This window comes from Artemia sp. Qi Xiang Cuo, chromosome 12 (assembly GCF_049724085.1).
Source record: "Artemia sp. Qi Xiang Cuo chromosome 12, ASM4972408v1, whole genome shotgun sequence".
Lineage (NCBI taxonomy): Eukaryota > Metazoa > Arthropoda > Branchiopoda > Anostraca > Artemiidae > Artemia > Artemia sp. Qi Xiang Cuo.
Window position 1 is genome coordinate 32,826,516 of NC_142805.1, and position 25,926 is coordinate 32,852,441.

The 25,926-nt window shown below is 34.4% G+C and overlaps 2 protein-coding genes across 2 annotated transcripts in view; both read left to right on the plus strand.

Annotated features, from left to right (window-relative positions):
- LOC148946032 (uncharacterized) overlaps positions 1–20,895 on the plus strand; it is a 40,008-nt gene extending 19,113 nt beyond the window's left edge. The window contains exons 2-4 of the mRNA XM_089097582.1: positions 14,232–14,339; positions 17,048–17,257; positions 20,849–20,895. Coding sequence (XP_088953708.1) covers positions 14,232–14,339; positions 17,048–17,257; positions 20,849–20,895 — 365 coding nt within the window. The remainder of the gene's footprint in view (positions 1–14,231; positions 14,340–17,047; positions 17,258–20,848) is intronic.
- Positions 20,896–20,966: 71 nt separating this feature from the next.
- The window catches only part of LOC148946033 (uncharacterized), a 38,456-nt gene continuing 33,496 nt past the window's right edge, over positions 20,967–25,926 (plus strand). Inside the window, exon 1 of the mRNA XM_089097583.1 lies at positions 20,967–21,021. Coding sequence (XP_088953709.1) covers positions 20,967–21,021 — 55 coding nt within the window. The remainder of the gene's footprint in view (positions 21,022–25,926) is intronic.

The following is a 25,926-nucleotide window of genomic DNA, read 5'->3' on the forward strand; positions in this document are numbered from 1 at the left end:
TGGTTTACCTTGTCACAGTTACATTCTCTTGATTTTTCAAAGTTCATTTTGAATTTCACTCATTGAAATGCAAGAGTTGGAATACTTCAGTGGTGTTTTGTCGTGGTTTACCTTGTCACAGTTACATTCTCTTGGTTTTTCAAAGTTCTTTGTGGAGTTCTTTCATTGAAATGCAAGAGTTGGAATATTTCAGTAGTGTTTTGTTGTGGTTTGCCTTTTCACTGTTACATTCTCTTGATTTTTCAAACTTCTCTGTTGATTTCATTCGTTGAAATACAAGAGTTGGATTATTTCTGTATTGTTTTGTTGTAGTTTACCTTGTCGCAGTTACATTCTCTTGATTTTTCAAAGTTCATTTTGAATTTATTTTATTGATATGCATGAGTTGGAACATTTCAGTGGTGTTTTGTCGTGGTTTAACTTGTCACAGTTACATTCTCGAGATTTTACAAAGTTCATTTTGAGTTTATTTCATTGAAATGCAAGAGTTTGAATATTTCAGTAGTATTTTGTTGTGTTTTATCGTGTCACAGTTACATTCTCTTGATTTTTCCAAGTTCATTTTGAATTTATTTCGTTGAAAAACAAGAGTTGGATTTTTTCAGTAGTTTTTTATCGTGGTTTAACTTGTCATAGCTATATTCTCTTGATTTTTCAAAGTTCATTTTGGATTTCTTTCATTGAAATGCAAGAGTTGGAGTATTTCAGTAGTGTTTTGTCGTGGTTTACCTTGTCACAGTAACATTCTCTTGATTTTTCAAAGTTCATTTTGAATTTCTTTCGTTGAAATGCAAGAGTTGGAATATTTCAGTAGTGTTTTGTCGTTGTTTATCGTGTCACAGTTACATTCTCTTGATTTTTCAAAGTTCATTTTGGTTTTCTTTCATTGAAATGCAAGAGTTGGAACATTTTAGTAGTGTTTTGTCGTTGTCTACTTTGTCACAGTTACATTCACTTGATTTTTTAAAGTTCATTTTGAATTTCTTTTTTGAAATGCAAGAGTTGGAATATTTCAGTAGTGTTTTGTTGTGGTTTAACTTGTCACAGTTACATTTTCTTGATTTTTCAAAGTTCATATTGAATTTCTTTCGTTGAAATGCAAGAGTTGGAATATTTGAGTGGTGTCATATCGTGGTTTACTTTATCACAGTTACTTTCTCTTGATTTTTCAAAGTTCATTTTGGAATTTCTTTCGTTCAAATGCAAGAGTTGGAATATTTCAGTAGTGTTTTGTCATGATTTACCTTGTCACAGTTACATTCTCTTAATTTTTCAATGTTAATTTTGAATTTCTATCGTTGAAATCCATGAGTTGGAAATATTTCAGTTGTTTTTTGTTGTGGTTTAGGTTGTCACAGAGTTCATTTTGATTTTCTTTCTTTGAAATGCAAGAGTTGGAATATTTTAGTAGTTTCATATCGTTGTTTACTTTGTCACAATTACATTCTCTAGATTTTTCAAAGTTCATTTTGGAATTTCTTTCGTTGAAATGCAAGAGTTGGAATATTTCAGTAGTGTTTTGTCATGGTTTACCTTATGGCAGTTACATTCTCTTGATTTTCAACGTTCATTGCGGATTTCTTTCATTGAAATGCAAGAGTTGGAATATTTCAGTAGTGTTTTGTTGTTGTTTACCTTGTCGCAGTTACATTTTCTTGATTTTTCAAAGTTGTTTTTGGATTTCTTTCGTTGAAATGCAAGAGTTGGAATATTTCGGGAGTGTTTTGTCGTGGTTTAACTTGTCATAGTTACATTCTCTTGATTTTTCAAAGTTCATTTTGAATTTCTTTCGTTGGAATGCAAGAGTTGGAATATTTCAGTAGTTTTTTGTTGTGGTTTACCTTGTCACAGCTACATTGTCTTGATTTTCAAAGTTCATTGTGAATTTCTTTCATTGAAATGCAAGAGTTGGATTATTTCAGTAGTGTTTTGTCGTGGTTTATCTTGTCATTGTTACATTCTCTTGATTTTCAAAGTTCATTGTGGATTTCTTTCATTGAAATGCAAGAGTTGGAATATTTCAGTAGTGTTTTGTTGTAGTTTACCTTGTCGCAGTTACATTTTCTTGATTTTTCAAAGTTCTCTGTTGATTTCATTCGTTGAAATGCAAGAGTTGGAATATTTCAGTATTGTTTTGTTGTAGTTTACCTTGTCTCAGTTACATTATCTTGATTTTTCAAAGTTCATTTGTATTTCTTTCATTGAAATGCAAGAGTTGGAACATTTCAGTAGTATTTTGTCGTGGTTTACCTTGTCACAGGTACATTCTCTTGATTTTTCAAAGTTCATTTTGAATTTCTTTCGTTGAAAAACAAGAGTTGGATTATTTCAGTAGTGTTTTATCGTGGTTAACCTTGTCACAGCTACATTCTCTTGATTTTTCAAAGTTCATTTTGGATTTCTTTCATTGAAATGCAAGAGTTGGAGTATTTTAGTAGTGTTTTATCGTGGTTTACGTTGTCACAGTTACATTCTCTTGATTTTTCAAAGTTAATTTTGAATTTATTTCGTTGAAATGCAAGATTTGGAATGTTTCAGTAGTGTTTTGTTGTGGTTTGCCTTGTCACAGTTACATTCTCTTAATATTTCAAAGTTCATTTTGGATTTCTTTCATTGGAATGCAAGAGTTGGAATATTTCAATAGTGTTTTGTTGTGGTTTACCTTAACACAGTTACATTTTCTTAATTTTTTAAAGTTCATTTTGGATTTCTTTCTTGAAGTGTAAGAGTTGGAATATTTCAGTAGTGTTTTGCCATGGTTTGCTTTGTCACAGTAACATTCTCTTGATTTTTCAAAGTTCATTTTGAATTTCTTTCGTTGAAATGCAAGAGTTTGATTATTTCAGTAGTGTTTTGTCGTGGTATACTTTGTCACAGTTACATTCTCTTTATTTTTCAAAGTTCATTTTGGATTTCTGTCATTGAAATGCAAGAGATGGATTATTTCAGTAGTCTTTTGTTGTGGTTTACCTTATCACAGTTACATTTTCTTGATTTTTCAAAGTTCATTGTGGATTTCTTTCATTGAAATGCAAGAGTTGGATTATTCCAGTAGTGTTTTGGCATGGTTTACTTTGTCACAGTTACATTCTCTTGATTTTTCAAAGTTCATTTTGGATTTCTTTCATTGAAATGCAAGAGTTTGAATATTTCAGTAGTGTTTTGTCGTGGTATACTTTGTCACAGTTACATTCTCTTTATTTTTCAAAGTACATTTTGGATTTCTGTCATTGAAATGCAAGAGATGGATTATTTCAGTAGTCTTTTGTTGTGGTTTACCTTATCACAGTTACATTTTCTTGATTTTTCAAAGTTCATTGTGGATTTCTTTCATTGAAATTCAAGAGTTGGAATATTCCAGTAGTGTTTTGTTGTGGTTTACCTTGTCACAGTTACATTATCTATGTTTTTTCAAAGTTCATTTGTATTTCTTTCATTGAAATGCAAGAGTTGGAATATTTCAGTAGTGTTTTGTCGTGGTTTACCTTGTCACAGTTACATTTTCATGATTTTTCAAAGTTCATTTTGAATTTCTTTCATTGAAATGAAAGAGTTGGAATGTTTCAGTAGTGTTTTGTCATGGATTACCTTGTCGCAATTACATTTTCTTGATTTTTCAAAGTTCATTTGGATTTCTTTCGTTGAAATGCAAGAGCTGGAATATTTCAGCAGTGTTTTGTCGTGGTTCACCTTAACACAGTTACATTTTCTTGATTGTTCAAAGTTCATTGTGGATTTCTTTCATTGAAATGCAAGAGTTGGAATATTTTAGTAGTGTTTTGTTGTGGTTTACCTTATCACAGTTACATTCTCTTGATTTTTCAAAGTTCATTTTGAATTTCTTTTATTGAAATGCAAAAGTTAGAATATTTCAGTAGTGTTTTGTCGTGGTTTACCTTGTCACAGTTACATTTTCATAATTTTTCAAAGTTGAATTTGAATTTCTTTCTTTGAAATGCAAGAGTTGGAATATTTTAGTAGTGTTTTTTCATGGCTTACCTTGTCGCAATTACATTTTCTTGGTTTATCAAAGTTCATTTTGGATTTCTTTCGTGAAATGCCAGAGTTGGAATATTTCAGTGGTGTTTTTCCGTGGTTTACTTTGTCAAAGTTACATTCTCTTGATTTTTCAAAGATTTTTTTGGTTTTCTTTCATTGAAATGCAAGAGTTGGAGTATTTTAGTAGTGTTTTGTCGTGGTTTACCTTGTCACAGTTACATTCTCTTGATATTTCAAAGTTAATTTTGAATTTCTTTCGTTGAAATGCAAGATTTGGAATGTTTCAGTAGTGTTTTGTTGTGGTTTGCCTTGTCACAGTTACATTTTCTTAATATTTCAAAGTTCATTTTCAATTTATTTCATTGGAATGCAAGAGTTGAAATATTTCAGTAGTGTTTTGTTGTGGTTTACGTTAACACAGTTACATTCTCTTAACTTTTTAAAGTTCATTTTGGATTTCTTTCATGAAGTGTAAGAGTTGGAATATTTCAGTAGTGTTTTGCCGTGGTTTACTTTGTCAAAGTTACATTCTCTTGATTTTTCAAAGTTCAGTTTGAATTTCTTTCATTGAAATGCAAGAGTTGGAATATTTCAGTAGTGTTTTGTCATGGCTTACCTTGTCACAGTTACATTCTCTTAATTTTTCAAAGTTCCTTTTGAATTTCTTTCGTTTAAGTGCAAGAGTTGGAATATTTCAGTAGTGTTTTGTCGTGGTTTACCTTGTCACAGTTACATTATCTTGATTTTTCAAAGTTCATTTTGGATTTTTTTCATTGAAATGCAAGAGTTGGAATATTTCAGTAGTGTTTTGTCATCGTTTACCTTGTCACAGTTATATTCTCTTGATTTTTCAAAGTTTATTCTTCATTTATTTCATGAAAATCAAGATTTGGAATATTTCGGTAGTGTTTTGTCATGGTTGACAATGTCTCAACTACATTCACTTAATTTTTCAAAGTTCATTTTGTATTTCTTTTGTTGAAATACAAGAGTTGGAATAATTCAGTAGTGTTTTGTCAGTGGTTTACCCTGTCACACTTTCATTCTCTTGATTTTTCAAAGTTCATTTGAATTTCTTTCGTTGAAATGCAAGAGTTGGATTATTTCAGTAGTGTTTTGTCGTGGTTTACCTTGTCACAGTTACATTCTCTTGATTTTTCAAAGTCCATTTTGGATTTCTATCGTTGAAATGTAAGGGTTGGAATATTATAGTAGTGTTTTGACATGATTTACCTTGTCACAGTTACATTCTCTTAATTTTTCGAAGTTTATTTTGAATTTCTATCGTTGAAATGCAAGAGCTGGAATATTTCAGTAGTGTTTTGTTGTGGTTTACCTTGTCACAGTTCCATTTTCATGATTTTTCAAAGTTTATTTTTGATTTTTTTCATTGAAATGCAAGAGCTGGAATATTTCAGTAGTGTTTTTGTTGTGGTTTACCTTAACACAGTTACATTCTTTTGATTTTCTAAGTTTATTTTGAATGTCTTTCGTTGAAATGTAAGAGTTGGAATATTTCAATGGTGTTTTGTTGTGGTTTAACTTGTCACTGTTACATTCTCTTGATTTTTCAAAGTTCATTTTGAATTTTTTCGTTGAAATGCAGGAGTTGGAATATTTCAGTAGTGTTCTGTCGTGGTTTACCTTGTCACAGTTACATTCTCTTGATTTTTCAAAGTTCATTTTGAATTTCACTCATTGAAATGCAAGAGTTGGAATACTTCAGTGGTGTTTTGTCGTGGTTTACCGTGTCACAGTTACATTCTCTTAGTTTTTCAAAGTTCTTTGTGGAGTTCTTTCATTGAAATGCAAGAGTTGGAATATTTCAGTAGTGTTTTGTTGTAGTTTACCTTTTCGCAGTTACATTCTCTTGATTTTTCAAACTTCTCTGTTTATTTCATTCTTTGAAATGCAATAGTTGGAATATTTCAGTAGTGTTTTGTTGTAGTTTACCTTGTCGCAGTTACATTATCTTGATTTTTCAAAGTTCATTTTGAATTTCTTTCATTGAAATGCAAGAGTTGGAAAATTTCAGTAGTGTTTTGTCGTGGTTTACCTTGTCACAGTTACATTCTCGTGTTTTTTCAAAGTTCATTTTGAATTTCTTTCATTGAAATGCATGAGTTGGAACATTTCTGAAGTGTTTTGTCGTGGTTTAACTGGTCAAAGTTACATTCTCGTGATTTTACAAAGTTCTTTTTGAGTTTATTTCATTGAAATGCAAGAGTTTGAATATTTCAGTAGTATTTTGTTGTGGTTTATCGTGTCACAGTTACATTTTCTTGATTTTTCCTAGTTCATTTTGAATTTCTTTCATTGAAAAACAAGAGTTGGATTATTTCAGTAGTTTTTTATCGTGGTTTACATTGTCATAGCTATATTCTCTTGATTTTTCAAAGTTCATTTTGGATTTCTTTCATTGAAATGCAAGAGTTGGAATATTTCAGTAGTGTTTTGTCGTGGTTTACCTTGTCACAGTAACATTCTCTTGATTTTTCAAAGTTCATTTTGGATTTCTTTCATTGCAATGCAAGAGTTGGAATATTTCAGTGAAATATGAAAAATCAAGAGAATGTAGCTGTGAAAAAGTAAACCACGATATGACACTACTAAAATATTCCAACTCTTGTATTTCAACGAAAGAAATTCAAAATGAACTTTGAAAAATCAAGAAAATGTAACTGTGACAAGGTAAACCACAACAAAACCCTGCTAAAATATTCCAACTCTTGCATTTCAACGAAAGAAATTCAAATGAACTTTGAAAAATCAAGAGAATATAACTGTGACAAGGTAAAGCACAACAAAACACTACTGAAATATTCCAAATCTTTCATTTCAACGAAAGAAATCCAAATGAACTATGAAAAATCAAGAGAATGTAACTGTGACAAGGTAAACCACAGCAAAACACATATCAACGAAAGAAATCCACAATGAACTTTGAAAAATCAAGGGAATGTAACTGTGACAAAGTAAACCTCGACAAAACACTACTGAAATATTCTAACTCTTACATTTCAACGAAAGAAATCCAAAATGAACTTTGAAAAATTAAGAGAATGTAACTGTGACAAAGTAAACCACGGCAAAACACTACTAAAATATTCCAACTCTTGCATCTCAAGGAAAGAAATCCAAAATGAAATTTGAAAAATCAAGAGAATGTAACTGACAAGGTAAACCACGACAAAATACTACTGAATTATTCCACCTCTTGCATTTCAACGAAAGAAATCCAAAATGAACTTTGAAAAATCAAAAAAATGTAACTGTGTTAAGGTAAACCACAAAAAAACACTACTGAAATATACCAACTCTTGCATTTCAACTAAAGAAATCCAAAAAGAACTTTGAAAAATTAAGAGAATGTAACTGTGACAAAGTAAACCACGGCAAAACACTACTGAAATATTCCAACTCTTGCATCTCACGAAAGAAATCCAAAATGAACTTTGAAAAATCAAGAGAATGTAACTGACAAGGTAAACCACGACAAAATACTACTGAAATATTCCAACTCTTGCATTTCACGAAAGAAAACCAAAATGAACTTTGAAAAATCAAGAGAATGTAACTGTGTTAAGGTAAACCACAACAAAACACTACTGAAATATACCAACTCTTGCATTTCAACGAAAGAAATCCAAAAAGAACTTTGAAAAATCAAGAAAATGTAACTGTGACAAGGTAAACTACAACAAAACACTACTGAAATATTCCAAATCTTGCATTTCAATGAAAGAAATCCGCAATGAACGTTGAAAATCAAGAGAATGTAACTGCGACAAGGTAAACCATGACAAAATACTACTGAAATATTCCAACTCTTGCATTTCAACGAAAGAAATTCCAAAATGAACTTTTAAAAATCAAGAGAATGTATTTGTGACAAAGTAAACCACGATATGACACTACTAAAATATTCCAACTCTTGCATTTCAACGAAAGAAAACCAAAATGAACTTGGAAAAATCAAGAGAATGTAACTGTGACAAGCTAAACCACAACAAAACACTACTGAAATATTCCAACTCATGCATTTCAACGATAGAAATTCAAAATGAACAGATAAAAATTAAGAGAATATATCCTGTGACAAGGTAAATCATGACAAAACACTACTGAAATATTCCAACTCTTGCATTTCAACGAAATAAATTCCAAAATGAACTTTGAAAAATCAAGAGAATGTAACTATGACGTAGTAAACCACGATATGACACTACTAAAATATTCCAACTCTTGCATTTCAATGAAACAAATTCAAAATGAACTTTGAAAAATCAAGATAATGTAACTGTGACAAGGTAAACCACAACAAAACACCACTGAAATATTCCAACTCTTGCATTTCACGAAAGAAATTCAAAATGAACTTTAAAAAATCAAGAGAATGTAATTGTGACAAAGTTGACTACGACAAAACACTACTAAAATGTTCCAACTCTTCATTTCAATGAAAGAAAACCAAAATGATCTTTGAAAAATCAAGAGAATTTAACTCTGACAAGGTAAACCACGATTAAACACTACTGAAATAATCCAACTCTTGCATTTCAACGAAAAAATCCAAAATGAACTTTGAAAAATCAAGAGAATGTAACTGTGACACGATAAACCACGACAAAACACTACTGAAACATTCCAAATCTTGTATTTCAACGGAAGAAATCCACAATGAACTTAGAAAAATCACTAGAATGTATCTGCGACAAGGTAAACCACAGTAAAACACTACTGAAATGTTCCAACTCATCCATTTTAATGAAAGAAATTCAAAATAAACTTCGAAAATCAAGAGAATGTAATTGTGACAAGGTAAACCACAATAAAACACCACCTAAGTATTCCGACTCTTGCAATTAACCGAAAAAAATCAAACTGAGCTTAGAAAAATCAAGGAAATATAACTCCGACAATGTAAACCACGATAAAGCACTGCTAAAACAATCCAACTTATGCATTTCAATAAAAGAAATTCACAATGAACGTTGAAAATCAAGTGAATGTAACTGCGACAAGGTAAACAATGACAAAACACTACTTAAATAATCCAACTCTTGCATTTCAATGAAGAAATCCGCAATGAACTTTGAAAATCAAGAGAATTTCACTCTGACATGGTAAACCATGACAAAACACTACTGAAATATTCCAACTCTTGCATTTCAACGAAAGAAATCCAAAATGAACTTTGAAAAATCAAGAGAATGTAACTGTGACATGGTAAACCATGACAAAACACTAATGTTGTGAGGGAGAGTCAAAAGTTGGGGGGTGGGGCCCTTTTGTGTCCCAAACTGCGCAAATTAAAAAATATTAAAAAACGAGGGCTCAGCGGCCTTTTTGGCGCCGGGGGACCTTTGGAGACCTGGGGGCTTCCTTCGGGGTTGGGGCAGGGAGATCGGAGCCCTTTTGGGTTGGGGTAGGGGACCTCACGACACTGTTCAAATGGGACTTGTGCATTATAACGACCACAGAGTTTCACCCTCAAATCCTCTTCTAAAACCTCTTCTAAAATCATCTTTTAAAATTTATCTAACTGTTTTACCGAAATAATTCCCTAAAACGTCTAAAACAGTTTCGCCCAAATAACCCCTAAACGTAATTTCAGCGTGTTCCTTTTGTTTTTGGTATCCCTGCGCTGTCATATTTCAAATTACTAAGAAACACTTTCCCGCTCTAATCTCTTCATCTCTAAGATCAAAATACCTCTTCCCCACCGTTAATGCGCATTTGCAAACTTCACCCGGAAACAATTCTCCTGGAAGAACTCTAAAGACATTAATAAATTTTACCCGAAGACAATTCTCCTTGGAAATTCATCAAAGACATTAATAAACTTCGCTCGGAGACATTTCTCGGAAACTTGTTCTCCCTGGGGATTCCATGCCCATACATTGTGTGGGATCGGTACTGACTGCTCCGGTGTTCTCCCTAGGGACTCTCTGCCCATATATGGACTCCCTTTCGGACTGACAGCACAGGTTTTCTCCCTAGGGATTCCATGCCCATATATGGTGTTCTCGTGGGATCAATAGGGTCATTTCTACTACTGAGGGCCGAAATATTCATTCAAATTATCTTCACTGTCTTGCAAAAAGATTTCCCTGTTGTTCTTTGTGTTTTTGTTGTTTGTTATGGGAAGGCAGTGTGGTCTTCGTCGCTATTTTCAGTGACATATCGATTATAACTAATGCCATATTTGCCAATTTTGTAGAGCTAAAAATCCATAGAGTAAAACTTACACACAGATGCCCCTTTTTATAATAAAACAAGGGCCCGCTTTCGTCAAATGCTGTTTCTAAAAAAATAGTTTCCCTCAATCCTTTTAATATAGCTAATCCTTTTAGTTTAGTATAGCGTCGCTGTTTAAACTTTTCACGGAGTGTGGCTAATACTCATTCATTTGACTCGGCAAGACAAGCCTCTCTTCATGAATGCTCGTAGGTAACTGAACAAGGTCTCTGATCTATCTGGACAAGGTCTCGCTTCGGCAATTCTGTATTTTTGGGAAAGCCATTGGCTGAACTCAAACAGGATGGTTAGATAGGGGTATGATGGTGGAGCAGTGATAAAAGGCCATCTAAGGGGTTTTTAGGCCACTATGTGCCAACAGCATCCAAAGGCACTTTATGTTCACTGTAGCACACATAGTCTCAATCTTGTCATTTCGTCTGTCCGCCCTATTCCTACTTTTAAACATCTTCTAAAATCATCTTTTAAAATGTCTCTAACTGTTTCGCCGAAATAATTCCCTAAAATGTCTAAAACGGTTTCGCTCAAATAACCCCTAAACGTAATTTCTGCGTGTTCCTTTTGTTTTTGGCATCCCTGCGCTGTCATATTTGAAATTACTAAGAAACCCTTTCCCGCGTTAATCTCTTCATCTCTAAGATCAAAATACCTCTTCCCCACCGTTAATGCGCATTTGCAAACTTCACCCGGAAACAATTCTCCTGGAAGAACTCTAAAGACATTAATAAATTTTACCCGAAGACAATTCTCCTTGGAAATTCATCAAAGACATTAATAAACTTCGCCCAGAGATATTTCTCGGAAACGTATTCTCCCTGGGGAATCCATGCCCATACATGGTGTGGGATCGGTACTGACAGCTCAGGTGTTCTCCCTAGGGACTCTATGCTCATATATGGACTCCCTTTCGGACTGACAGCACAGGTTTTCTCCCTAGGGATTCTATGCCCATATATGGTGTTATCGTGGGAACGATAGGGTCATTTCTACTACTGAGGGCCGAAATATTCATTAAAATTATCTTCACTGTCTTGTAAAAAGATTTCCCTATTGTTCTTTGTGTTTTTGTTGTTTGTTATGGAAAGGCAGTGTGGTCTTCGTCGCTATTTTCAGTGACATATCGATTATAACTAATGCCACTTTGCCAATTTTGTAGAGCTAAAAATCCATAGAGTAAAACTTACACACAGATGCCCCTTTTTGTAATAAAACAAGGGCCCGCTTTCGTCAAATGCTGTTTCTAAAAAAAATAGTTTCCCTCAATCCTTTTAATATAGCTAATCCTTTTAGTTTAGTATAGAGTCACTGTTTAAATTTTTCACGGAGTGTGGCTAATACTCATTCATTTGACTCGGCAAGACAAGCCTCTCTTCATGAATGCTCGTTGGTAACTGAACAAGGTCTCTGATCTATCTGGACAAGGTCTCGCTTCGGCAATTCTGTATTTTTGGGAAAGCCATCGGCTGAACTCAAACAGGATGGTTAGATAGGGGTATGATGGTGGAGCAGTGATAAGCGGCCATCTAAGGGGTTTTTAGGCCACTATGCGCCAACAGCATCCAAAGGCACTTTATGTTCACTGTAGCACACATAGTCTCTATCTTGTCATTTCGTCTGTCCGCCCTATTCCTACTTTTAAGCATTACCTCGGAACCTTATCACAAATCCGTGATCTTTGCGGTATTTTGCCACTCAGAATCCAAAATCTGAAAGAAAAGATTTGCAATCTCTTGCCAGATTTGCAAAAACAGAAGATGGGTCGAGTGCCAGGATTCAGTTATGTGTTTTTTTAGTTCTACTAGCCAATTCTGCGTTCTTTTGAAGCTTTTGAGGAGAGCAGTGACACAGAAACATATGCGAAAGCGTTGCAAATGCTGGACGTCATGAACCAGTCATAGTTGTGGAGGAACTGGGTCCCTTTGCTCACCCTAAAAGTTCAACCATGGATTCCTCTTTAATTTTTTTTTTCTTTTCTTTTTTTGTGTGCTTATATTTTTTTTTAATTTCAGAGTTCTCCCTTCGAAAATACTGATTGCCATTATAGTAATTAGTTTTTTTTTATTATCTGGTGGTTAGTAACAAAGATATTCAGGAATTAAGTGTACCATGTTAATTAGCTCATAGTTTCTTACCAGCTAAACCATTTCTACCAAATAAAAATATCCATAAAAACATTATAGTCATTTCATTTTAGTTGCTTCAGAATAACAACAGCTTTTGTAATGTAATATATATTTTTTAAGCAAAGAATGCAATTTCCGAGAAATCATTTCAGAGAAGACGAAGCTAAGAACAACTGCTTTTAATTTCATTAATTCTCTTCAGCAATATTGATTATATAGTGATTTATTTTTTATTTGTCGTAAATGTTTGAAAAAAAAAACAAAAAAATATTTATTAAAAAACCAAAAAAGCCCAACCAGTATACAGACCTTAACGGCTAGAGGGGTGGGGGAGGGATTAATAGCCTTGTTTAATTATAATAACTCTTTTTTATTGGTATTTTGTTCGTTTCAAGATTTAATTATTCATATATATTAGTACTTGTTATGGTTGCCTGTTTTTTTTTTGGGGGGGGGGGGGCATTTATTCTTTTAATAGTATTGTATGGCCATTTTTAGTTTGAATTACTCCAGGAACCTATTGTTGTTAGTTTTAAGTATTATTTTGCTCTTTACTTTTCTTAGCGCTTGAAATTTTTCTTCCGTTCGAATGATTCCTGTTCAATTCCAAAAACAATTGATTTGTGCGATCATGTCTGAGAGTAAAAAAAAAAGAAGAAAATAGTAAAGAGAAAAAAAGAAGAAAATGGTTTTGTCCTTGTATGGTATACCGGACAAATATATTAAAGTGATTAGTGCTATGTACGAGAATAACACTGCTGCGGTTAAGGTAGGAAATGAGGTTAGCAGCTGGTTTTGTATTAAATCAGTAATTAAGCAGGATTTTGTTCTATTCCACTTTATATGGATTATTTTGATGGACTTTGTTTTAAGAAGCACAGGAAAGGCAATGGGAGACCACAGAATCAAATGTGGAGGAAAAAGTCTCCTGGACTTGGATTATGCTGAGGATTTAAGCATCCTAGATGAAAGTGTGAGCAAAATGAATGAAGTTTTAGAGGTTTTGCGAGTTCAGGGTGCTAGAGTATGTTTGAAAATCAATGTTAAAAAGACTAAGTCACTAAGGCTAAGAATAAGTGAAGATGAAAAGGTAAAGTTGGGTAATGAAAAGATTGATCAGGTGGACAGCTTCACTTACCTTGATAGTATTATTAGTAAATATGGTTGGAGCAGTGAACTTGTCCAAAGTAGAATAGCCGAGGCTCAGGGTGTTTTTTTCACAGTAAAAAAAGTTTGGAAAAATAGGAAGATAAGTCTGCAAACCAAGATTAGAATATTAGAAGCTACAGTGATGACAGTGGTCAAATATGGCTTTGAAGCATGGGCGCTCCGAAAAGTGGATGAAGCTTTGCTAGACGTTTTTCTGAGAAATTGCTTAAGGATTGTTCTGGGTACCCGGCTGACTGACCGTACCGTATTTCAAACAATAGGCTATACACAAAATGTGGTTCAATACCGCTCTCTAGGGCTATAATGAAGGAGAGGTTGAGGTGGCTAGGGCACGTTGTGCGGATGAAGGGTGACAGACTGCCAAAGATTGTTCTTTTCGGCGAACCGTCAAGGGCCAAAGAGAAAGCAGCTCGTCCTCGTCCGGGGTGGGAGGACGTCATAAAGAAAGATTTAAAGGAAATGGGAACTTCATGGGCGGGCGCAAAAAGGGAGGCTTTGAATAGAGTGGGATGGAGGAGGAGCGTGCGTAGCTGTGTCGGCCTCAGGCGGCTAGGTGCTACGGTGAGTTGTTAGTAGTAGTAGTAGTACTTCTCGTGTCTGTCCCACGCTCCCACTGTCTGATACTGAAGGATATTTTTAATATCACTCAATATAAACAGTATGTTCTTTTTCTCCTAGTCGTAACTACAGCAACACCAGCACTAGCACAGAGTACCAGCACAACCACAAAAACTAAGACGCCTGTACCAACTATGACAACGACCCCTACTACCACAAAAGTGCCAAGTAAGTCATGGAAACAGATTTTCTGATTTAGAATCTTTTTTGTCGGTAGAGCACAATAAGTGTTTATAACCAGGTGAAATAGCGTAATTTTTGCTTGATTGATTAAGAGATATTAATGTATTGTGTTTTTATCCTATCCTTTTAAACAAAAGTTCAGAGTTAAAGTATTCTTATTTTATTAGAACGATAGATTTATGTCTAAAACGATTGGAACGAAAACCTATCGTATCTAAAACGATAGTTATAAATTAACTTGCGATGTTTAAAGTATAACTGTATCCAAATTCTAATTAAATTCTCAAAAAAAGGAAATGTTTCATCCCTGAATAAATTACAACATCCCCTACATTTTTATAAAGAAAATTGATTCTACTATATCAGGAGATTTATTAGTAACATAATTTATTTGTAAAGTGCAAATTACATTCTGGTATTTAGAAGGTGCAAGAGACGTTTCAGTAGTGGTCCCATACTCTTAGTAGTAATTGTAGTAGAAGTAATAGTAGACGCAGTATTTGTAGTAGTAATAATAGTAGTGGTAGCAGTAGTACTGGTAGTAGCAGTAGCGTGTGCATATTACCTTTTAGCGAATTAAACGTTCCCTGCATCACACCCTGAAAGTTTTAACTTAATAGCTTAATCCGTTCCTGATATACGTTCTATTGACAATCTGCAAAGACAGTATTGTGCTTTGAATTAGTTCACCATTACCGGAAGTTTTCACCTTAATACCCTTGACCAAAAATCAACAAATGTGACCACCCTCACAATAACTAATACTATAAGTAAACAATGGGCAAATTTCAAAACTTGTAGTACTTTTCTGTGGGGCTGCCGGGGTCATATAATCCGCAGAGGCACAGCTATTGGACTTTTTATCCAAGTTCAACAAAATAGCTTTCTAAAAATTTTTACTGGATGCCTTTGGGAGAAAGGGGTGTAAGAAGGAGGGTGGCTACCCTCCAATCACTTTTAAATCTCAAAACTGGTACAAGAATTTTCAATATCCAATCGAATTGGCCTCTTCCATAGTTTCAATGCTAACTTCTTCCATACGAAGTGCCATGGTAAAAAATAACGCTTTGAGTCCACTTCGCTCTTTGCTTTGAAAAGTGTTGTTTATTTCTCCTAGTACAGGAGCGCAAAATTTGAATTTGATCTTTTTTCTTAAAATTAAAAGGAGGCAAGCTTTCCAGAATGGAAAACAGTTGGGGAGTTGCAAATGTACGAAAGAATGAAATCGAACAGTTCAAGGTAACAAGGTCCAAGCAAAAAATGATCTGTGCCAGTAGTAACCGAAACTCTAAGGAACAGAAGTTTGGAAACAACATATCATAGGCAGGTCAATAGAGCTGCATAAGTAAATAGAAAGTGGGCAAAATATGCTTTTGGTGATGACATAACCTTCCTTAGTCCCTTAGGAAAGGGCTGTAAGTTACACTGGTACTTATGCATTTTACCGCCAAAACTCAAGAAGTGAAGTTAGGTTAATCTTAATTAAATTAATTAAAAATATTTTCCACAAAATAAATTTTTCAAAGAAAAGTATAGAACTCCATTAAACCAAAAATGAGCATAAATAAAATCAAATAATCTACCAAGCGTGAAACTACCACAAATCAGCATCGATAAATAAACGAAACCCAAAACGAACAGAAATTACAATAAATAACCGAGTCAAACTCAATATGAGCAGAAATTAACATGAGTTGGGCTCAAAACCCATATGCCTTTCCAAGGCCAAAACATAATTTGCACTTTACTGAAAAAATGTAAATGGTTTTAATTTATAACTTTAATAAATCAAATTTTTTTTTTTTTTTAAGGCAATCACGTAAAGTATGAATTTTGTTTAGAAATTTAAAGTTTATGGGTAATTTGTTAGAATTTTTAAACCCTTCTTCCTAAATAAGTATTGTGTTGTTTAAGTATATAATTTACTGTTTGTTGAGGTTATTGTAAGGGAAGAATGGTTCAAATTGTATTTATTTTATTTTAGCTTTTTTTTATTATATATTTTTTTTATTGGAAGCTTGAATGGGTAATATAAAATTGGGAATGTAGTTGAAGCCAAAATAACTGACAAAAATAATCGGCTGAAATTAGTGACAAAAATGACTGAAATAACCGAATTAAGTAACCGCCTAAACTTACTAAAATGACTAAAATAACTGAAATGACTGACTTAAATTACTAAAATAACTAACTAAAATTACTAAAATGCCTAAAGTAACTGACTTAAAGTACTAAAATAACCAAATAAAATTAATAAAATGACTAAAATAACCGACTAAAGTGATTAAAATAACTGACTAAAATGACTAAAATAGCTGACTAAAATAACTGACTAAAATGACGACAATAACTTAAAATAACTTACTAAAATTACTAACTAACTAAAATGACTACAATAACTGACTGAAATAACTGACTAAAATAATATACTAAAATTACTAAAATGACTGAAATAACTGTCATAAATGACTAAAATAACTGAAATAAATGACTAAAATAACTGACATAAATGACTAAAATAACTGACTAAAATTACTAAAATGACTAAAATAACTAACTAAAATGACTAAAATAACCGACTAAAATTACTAAAATGACTAAAATAACTGAAAAAAATTACTTAACTGACTAAAATCACTAAATCCTTTCATAACATATTGAATAAACGCAGAGTAACCTCTCCATTATTGCAGGAATTCTGAAGTCGATAACTGAAGACTCACTTCATTTTCTAAACAGAACTGTTCAACAAGGAGCAATTGCAACGTTGCAATGTAGATTGACTTCAGATGTACAAGATGTACTATATTTTTCATTGTTCAAAAAGTTCGATGCTAAGAAAAAACTATTATATGCCAATGGTCAAATATTTTGGAGAAATGAAGAATTCCGAGTCCTGACATGTATGTAAAATCTTTCGTCTTTTTTTCTTTCAAGGGATTTTCATTCTATTTTATTCTTTTATTCTAGTTTATTTAGCTTTTATTCACTGTTGGTACCCCCTTGGTATCTCTGTCGGTCTTTCACTCGGGAGCGTCAAATGTTTGCATACTATGGTCATGCTGTACCCTTGCTTCAGTGTGCTCAGTATTTTTCAATTTCTTTTTGTTCAGTGTGGGGCACTGTAATTCTCCAACTAAGGTTTTTTTTTACTATGGCGATTCCAATGGTATACTTATTAAACCAATTTGATAGTATTTTCAATCCGTTGTTAATTGGGTTTAGGGCAGTTGATCCCCCAATAATGTGGAGAAAAAATTATTTTTCTCAAAATTATTTTCCCATGTCCCTTGAATATCCAGATATGGACCCCTATTACCCCTCTCCCCTCAGTAAAAATGCTTGGTATTTGCCCCTGATTATGGGCATATGGAGCTAAGAGAGGAAAAGAAATAATAAATGAAACATAAAATAAAAAAAGGGTGAGAAAACGAGGATTTTGTCAGCCAGTGGCAAAACATGAAGACGAAAAACAAGCAAGTATTTTGACAAGGACCTCCGCCAAGTCGTCCTCAGTGCTAAACAAAAAGAAAAATAAAAAATAAAAAAATGACAAAAACCTAAAATCTAACCTTTTGGAGTTTACTCGACAAGATGCGAAACAGACACTGAATGAAAGACTAAGGCGAAATCAAAAAGGATTTACCAAAGAGATTGAGCAAGAATGTTTTGCCTTGTAATACTTTTTTCTCGCCTGCAATTTCGGTTTTTATTAGATATGTAAATAGCTTTTCTTAAACTTGACTGGGTGCAAATATTAATTGAGTCTTTTAGTAATAAATTGTTATAAATTGGGCTTAATGAAATGTCTCCGGTGTCTCTATTTATTGCCAAATTTCTGTTTATATATATTTTTTTTATCTCAATTACGTCTATTTATTGCCAAATTTCTGTTTATATATTTTTTTTTATCTCAATTATATCTTTAAAAGATAGCAGTAGGCCATTTACAGTAGATATTAAAGTTGCCTCCTCAAAAAGAACAAGATGTGTAGAATTTTCAAATATATGCAGGGCCAAGGCGGAATTAAAGCTGTCATTTTTATTTTCCAATCTCAGGGACTTATCTATTGAAATTTTGTATTCATGTAAATGTTCGCCAAGTTGTTCATGGGTCCTACCAACATGATTAAGTTAACAGATTTTGAAAATTCTGTCGACTACAGAAATTATTACCCCTCTCTTCACAGAAGCAGGGTGATTTGACGAGAAATGTAGATACCGATCATTATGGGTTGGCTTTCTGTATATAGAAAATTCAAGGCTAAGAGTATTTTTTTATAATCAAAACATCCAAGAAAGGCAGCTTTTCTAAATCTTCTAGGTCCATTGTAAACTGGAGATTCGAACCAAAAGAGTTTAAATGTGCCAAAAACTACTTAAGAGAGTCCTGTCCATGCCCAAACAGAAAGGATATCATCAACGAAACGACACAAGAGAGAATGTTTTGAGTGGAAACTATTCAAAACGAATTTTTGTATGAAGTCCGTGTCAAAGTTTGTCAGATAAGGATACAAAACACTGCCCATGAATAGGCCCATAATTTGAAGAAAAGAATTTGTCTCGGAAATTAAAAGACGAAGAGAACTTGTTGTAAAGACGAACAAGCGTATTCTTCTGTCCATTTCTAAAGTTTTTTAATTTGACCAATCAGAATTTTCCTCTATTTTTCTTTGTAAGGCCTGCTCACATTTATGGACGTAGCATAAAGTGTACATAGAAACTGCATCAAAACTAGATAAGATAGTTTTTTCTGTTGTATTTTGAAATTTTAACTTCTCAACAAGATCTATGGAATTTTGTATGTCAGATTTCTGTGTGCTTGAAAGAGGCTTAAAAATGGTGGCCAAGAACTTTCCTACACCTGTAGATGGAGAACCATAACATGCTACAATAGGACGTATCGGAATATCTTTTTTATGGATTTTAGGCAGACCATGAAACTTTGGGGCTGAACATCCTTTGGTGTAGAATTTTATGTACATTTGAGGAGTAATTAGTCTACGGTCTTTTAAAAATCCTATTTCTTTTCCCAACTGCTGTGTGTATTTGTCTGTGGGATCACTTTTTATTTCTTTGCAAGTATTTTTGTCCATTAAAAGGGTATTTGCTTTCATTTCATAATCTGCAGAATTCATAATTACTACTGTGTTTTCTTTGTGTGCTCTTGTAATTACTGTGTTTTGATCTTTTTCTAAGTTTTGGAGGATTTTAATTTCTTCTTTTGATGAGTTGAAAGCGACTAAGAAGGCCTATAATCAAGAATACTCTTTACAATTTCACCTTTGATTAGGTCTGGATTTTCAACCTCCCCATGAGAGCTAAAAATAGCAGACTCCACGCCCGTTATAATCTCTGATGTATTTACGGTTGTTTGAGCCATTTCAAATTTGGGCCTTTTGAAAGAATACTTGGCTCCTTGGATGTAAAAACCTGAGAGGATAGATTTTTCAAAGGAGGGCCAGGGCAAAATTTAGGAAGTGAAATCGTGTTTGTTGAAATTGTTGAAATTCCAGTTTTTGGATTTTTCAAGATAAGCAAGTTTTTTCTAAATGGAAAACGTGTCGAAAAGACCTATGTGAGATATGTAAAATTTGGTGAAAATCCTAAACGGATAAAGTCTGATATAATAAAGGTTTGAAATCAAATATCTTATTACTAAGGACGTCTCTTTTGAATCTATGGTCTTTTAAAATATGTGCCACAGTTTTGAAACCCATTCTCAGGGTAAACGGGCCTTCAGATTGTGTGCCTAAATGTAGTTTGAAACGTAAAGAATGTGGAAGAATTCGATGTCTTTTGCAAGTTTCTACAAAATTGAACTGACAAATAAGATTGGTTATGTTTTTTAACACAATTTATAAAAAATATAAAACAATGTTGGTCCAATGCTCCCCGTAAGCTTGACATAAATACATTCCAAGCCTACACTGGCTACACATGACATATGAAGCTAAGAGAGGAAAGATAATAATAAATGAAAATAATATCTTGTTTTAAAATAATTATGTTCTTGTCTCTTCTTGTAGGTAATTGTGGTTTAATCTGCTGAGCGTTCTGTAACGTAAGTCTAATGGTCTACTTTTCCGCTTTTGGGTTTTTAACTGTTGGACATATTTTTCCCTTCCTTGTCTTTTTTCCAAAACAGGAAGCTTACATAAACCTACAGGAAATGTATTTATCAGACTCCTTCAACAAAAACCTGCACACCTAGGGGACACGGAGCGAGGAAATTTTTGCCTGAAGTTGAGCTAAAAGATCCCCTCCCTCCTCGAAAAGCAAAGTATGTTGTGAAATGTTTTTTTCTTTCTGTAAAGCTTGGCCCCTCACCTGTCAAAAGTTAGCTGATTTTCCCACCCAAAAAGTGTTCCTACAGCTGTAATAACTTTTTCTTTGCACTTTGAAGCAGACGACGGTCCTTAGATCTGTAGAGCTTCGTTGATAATAAAGATTTTACTAGTGATGCCTATGTTAAAATTTTTATTTCTTTTTAGCAATAATGCAAGATGGTGTTTTAAGGCAAGAAGATGGCTCTGATTAGTCATTACATTAAATATCACAAATGTACTGGATGAGGACTCTGGCCTTTATATTTGTGTTGGAATAGGCAGAATGGGTGTTAAAACTTTTGTTGTCAAAGAGGCGTATCTTATTGTTACCCCTTCAGGTAAGCCTAATTAGTGGCAATTTTGGTGACGACCTAGAGACAAATGCCTTTATTATTTGTACTTAATGTTGCAGATAGTTTTATGTTATTGCTGGAATGTTTCAGCACTTAATACTACCGATATTTTGACTATCACTTTCTCTGCAGGAATTTCGGAAAAATTGGTAGTAGTGTTTGAATTGACTGGTACTACCATTCAACAGTGTATTTGCGCCAAGACCAATTCAAATAATATTAATTGGACAGAGAAGGACAACATTTATATATAATTATATATATATATATATATATATATATATATATATATATATATATATATATATATATATATATATATATATATATATATATATATATATATATATGTATATATATACGTTGGTCATCTATAATAAATAGACACTGAACAACTGAATTTTCATAACATGAAACCCAATCACGGTTTTTAAATCCTTTTCATCCCGTACCAACCAAACCATCTTGTTCTTTTTTTTATTCTAGATTTCTTTTAATCCCTATGCATTCCCAAGGCCAGAACATAATTTGAACTATACTAAAAAAAAACAAATGAATTTTCATTGTCAGTTTAATATACATATACTGATACTTATCCATCGCACCGCATCGATACTTATGCCTCGCCATCGCACCTCCAATCCTGTCTAATGTATTTACCAGTAGAGCAAGTTAATTCATGAGGTCTGCAGGTGTAAGTTTTGTCCCAATGTTCACCATTATCTTCGTCGGACGGATCTAACGATCCAATTCTTACTGCCACCGCACCTCAGATCGATGTTAAGGCAGCGCCCATCACTGCACATGAACTCGAATGAACAGCAGAAGTTTGGTATTGGCCAAACAACTAACGATTAAGCTGGAATTATTTGCTCAGTAAATAATAAAGAAGGGCATAATAATACTCTTATACCTACGCGCACGACTCCGCTCTTAAAGGGGAGCGCGCTAGCGCTGCCTATGATACCTATGATTTAGTTAGGCTGCCTATTGCTGCCTAAGTAAAGAACGATATGGTCACAATGTGTTTTTTTTCTCCACCCGGGCACTTCGTATCGAAGGAGTTGTAGAAACTTCAAAAAGGGCTCATTCGATTGTAAAATAGAGTTCCTAAACCCTTTTTAATAATCGAAAGGGATTGAAGGGCAAATAGCCCCCCCCCCCCTCATACCCATTATTCCCCCAAACACATCCAATCAAAATTTTTAAGATAGCCATTTTGTTCAGCGTAGTTGATTTCCAGGTAGAAAATATGTTTTTGAGGAGGACACTCCCCCACGACCTTCGGGGCAAAGGTTTTAAGTTATGCCCCTAGGGCATATAAGAACAATGTTGGCATAATGTACTACTAATTATTTTTTTCCTTTAAAGCAGGGCACTGCATATGGAAGGGGTTTTCGTAGATACTTCCAAAAGGGTTCATTCTATTGGCAATTGAGAGTTCTAGTGCCCTCTTTAATAGTCGAAAGCGATTGGAGAGCAACACCCCCCCTCCCCCCTTACGCCCATCATTCCCCCAAATACATCCAGTCAAAATTTTGAGATAGCCATTTTGTTCAGCGTAAATGATTTCCAGTTAGAAAACATGTTTTTGAGGAGGACACTCCCCCACAACCCTACGGGCAAGGGTTTTAAGTTATGCCCTGGGGGCATATAAGGTTTTTATAGAAGGCGTTGTCGTAGAAACTTCAAAAAAGGCTAATTCGATTGGAAATTCAAAGGGCTATTGTCCTTTTAAATAGTCGAAAGTGATTGGAGGGCAACTTCCACCCCCACACCCATCATTTCCCCAAACACATCCAATAAAAATTTTGAGATAGCTATTTTGTTCAGCGTAGTTGATTTCCAGATAGAAAATATGTTTTTGGAGGAGGACACTCCCCCACAACCCTCGGGGCAAGGGTTTTAAGTTATGCCCTGAGGACATATAAGAACGATATTGGCAAAATGTACTATTTATTTATTTTTTTCCTATAGAGCAGGGCACTTCATATGGGAGGCGTTGTCGTAGAAACTTCAAAAAAAGCTCATTCGATTGGAAATTCAAAAGGCTAGTGCTCTTTTTAATAGTCGAAAGTGATTGGAGGGCAACTAGCCCCCCCCCCCACGCCCATCATTCCCCAAAAAACATCGAATAAAAATTTTGAGATAGCCATTTTGTTCAGCGTAGTTATTTCCAGATAGAAAATATATTTTTGAGGAGGACACTCCCCCACAACCCTCAGGGCAAGGATTAAAAGTTATGCCGTGAGGGCATATAAGGTTTTTATGGAAATCTCTGTCGTAGAACCTTGAAAAAGGGCTCATTCGATTTGAAATTCCAAGGGATAGTACCCTTTTTAATATTCAAAAGTAATTTGAGGGCAACTAACCTCCCTCTCACGCCCACCTTTTCCCCAAACACATCCAATCAAAATTTTTAGATAGCCATTTTATTCAACGAAGTTGAAAGTTTTTTAAATTAGGTCTTTTAGGATGATAACCCCCTCAGAACCCTCAGTGCAAGGGTTTTAAGTTATGCCCTGGGGGCATATATGTTTTATATAGAAAGTTGTTACATAAATCATAGACAGCGCGATCGCGCTGCCTAAGTAAAGAACGGGGACACTCGAGAACGAGACAAGAAACGAGGGTTAAGTAAAGAGAAGGACACTCCTCCACAACCCTAAGGGCAAGGGTTTTAAGTTATGCCCTGGGTGCATATAAGGTTTTTATACAAGGCGTTGTCGTAGAAACTTCAAAAAAGGCTAATTCGATTGGAAATTCAAAGGGCTATTGTCATTTTAAATAATCAAAAGGGATTGGAGGGCAACTTCCACCCCTACACCCATCATTTCCCCAAACACATCCAATAAGAATTTTGAGATAGCTATTTTGTTCAGCGTAGTTGATTTCCAGATAGAAAATATGTTTTTGGAGGAGGACACTCCCCCACAACCCTCGGGGCAAGGGTTTTAAGTTATGCCCTGAGGGCATATAAGAACGATTTTGGCACAATGTACTATTTATTTATTTTTTTCCTATAGAGCAGGGCACTTCATATGGGAGGCGTTGTCGTAGAAACTTCAAAAAATGCTCATTCGATTGGAAATTCAAAAGGCTAGTGCTCTTTTTAATAGTTGAAAGTGATTGGAGGGCAACTAGCCCCCCCCCCACGCCCATCATTCCCCCAGAAACATCGAATAAAAATTTTGAGATAGCCATTTTGTTCAATGTAGTTATTTCCAGATAGAAAATATATTTTTGAGGAGGACACTCCCCCACAACCCTCAGGGCAAGGATTAAAAGTTATGCCGTGAGGGCATATAAGGTTCTTATTGAGATCTCTGTCGTAGAAACTTGAAAAAGGACTCATTCAATTTGAAATTCACAGGGATATTCCCCTCTTTAATAGTCCAAAGTGATTTGAGGGCAACTAACCCCCCTCTCACACCCACCTTTTCCTCAAACACATCCAGTCAAAATTTTTAGATAGCCATTTTATTCAACGTAGTTGAAAGTTTTTCAAATTAGGTCTTTTAGGATGATAACCCCCTCAGAACCCTCAGTGCAAGGGTTTTAAGTTATGCCCTGGGGGCATATATGGTTTATATAGAAAGTTGTTACATAAATCATAGACAGCGCGATCGCGCTGCCTAAGTAAAGAACGGGGACACTCGAGAACGAGACAAGAAACGAGGACTAAGTAAAGAGAAAGGCACTCCTCCACAACCCTCAGGGCAAGGGTTTTAAGTTATGGCCTGGGGGCACACAAGAACGATGTTTGCACAATTTATTATTTATTAATTTTTTCCTTTAGACCAGGGCACTTCGTATCGAAAAAGTTGTCGTAGAAACTTCGAAAAGTGCTCATTCAATTGCAAATTGGAGTGGCTTGTGCCCTTTTAATAGTTGAAAGTGATTGGAAGGCAACTAAGACCCCTCTCACGCCCACCATTTTCCCAAACACATCCAATCAAAATTTTGAGATAGCCATGTTGTTTTACGTAGTTTAAAGTTCTGGAAATTCGGTCTTAGAGGATGACAACCACCCTGAGAGACCTTAGAATAAGGCTCGTAATTTATGCCCTGGGGGCATATAACGTGTTTGTAGAGAGCGCTGTCGTTTCCAAAAGGGCTAATTTGATTGGAAATCGAAAGGCCTAGTGCCCTTTTTAATGTTCGAAAGTGATTGGAAGGCTTAACATTTTTATAGTAGAGATCGAAGTGTGTATAATCTATTATCTTTTGTTGTTGTTGTTGTTTAGACCAGGGCACTATGTATCGAAGGAGTTGTCGTGGAAACTTAGAAAAGGGCTCATTCGATTGAAAATAGAAGGGCTGATGCCCTTATTAATAGTCGAAAGTGATTTGAGGGCAACTGATTCTCCTTCCAATCCCACCCTCCCACGCCAACCCTCCCATTTCTGCCCATAAAATTTAACCAAATCAAAATAGCGTAAGTGTATCCAAGCTAACAAAGAAAATGAACAGATTTTTTGCGAATGTTTTCAAGTTTTCAATTTCAGGTCAACTAGAGGAGGTGTGAAACTAAATTAAACAGTACTATTTGTTTCCAGATTGTTAAAAGGGTGTATGTTGTTAAAAATTGCATGAAATTGCATGAAAAAAATTGCAAAGAAGGGCACTTCATATGGGAGGCGTTGTCGTAGAAACTTCAAAAAAAGCTCATTCGATTGGAAAGTCAAAAGGCTAGTGCCCTTTTCAAAAGTCGAAAGTGATTGGAGGGCAACTAGCCCCCTCCCCATGCCCATCATTCCCCCAAAAACATTCAATAAAAATTTTGAGGTAGCCATTTTGTTCAGCGTAGTTATTTCCAGATAGAAAATATATTTTTGAGGAGGACACTCCCCCACAACCCTCAGGGCAAGGATTACAAGTTAGGCCGTG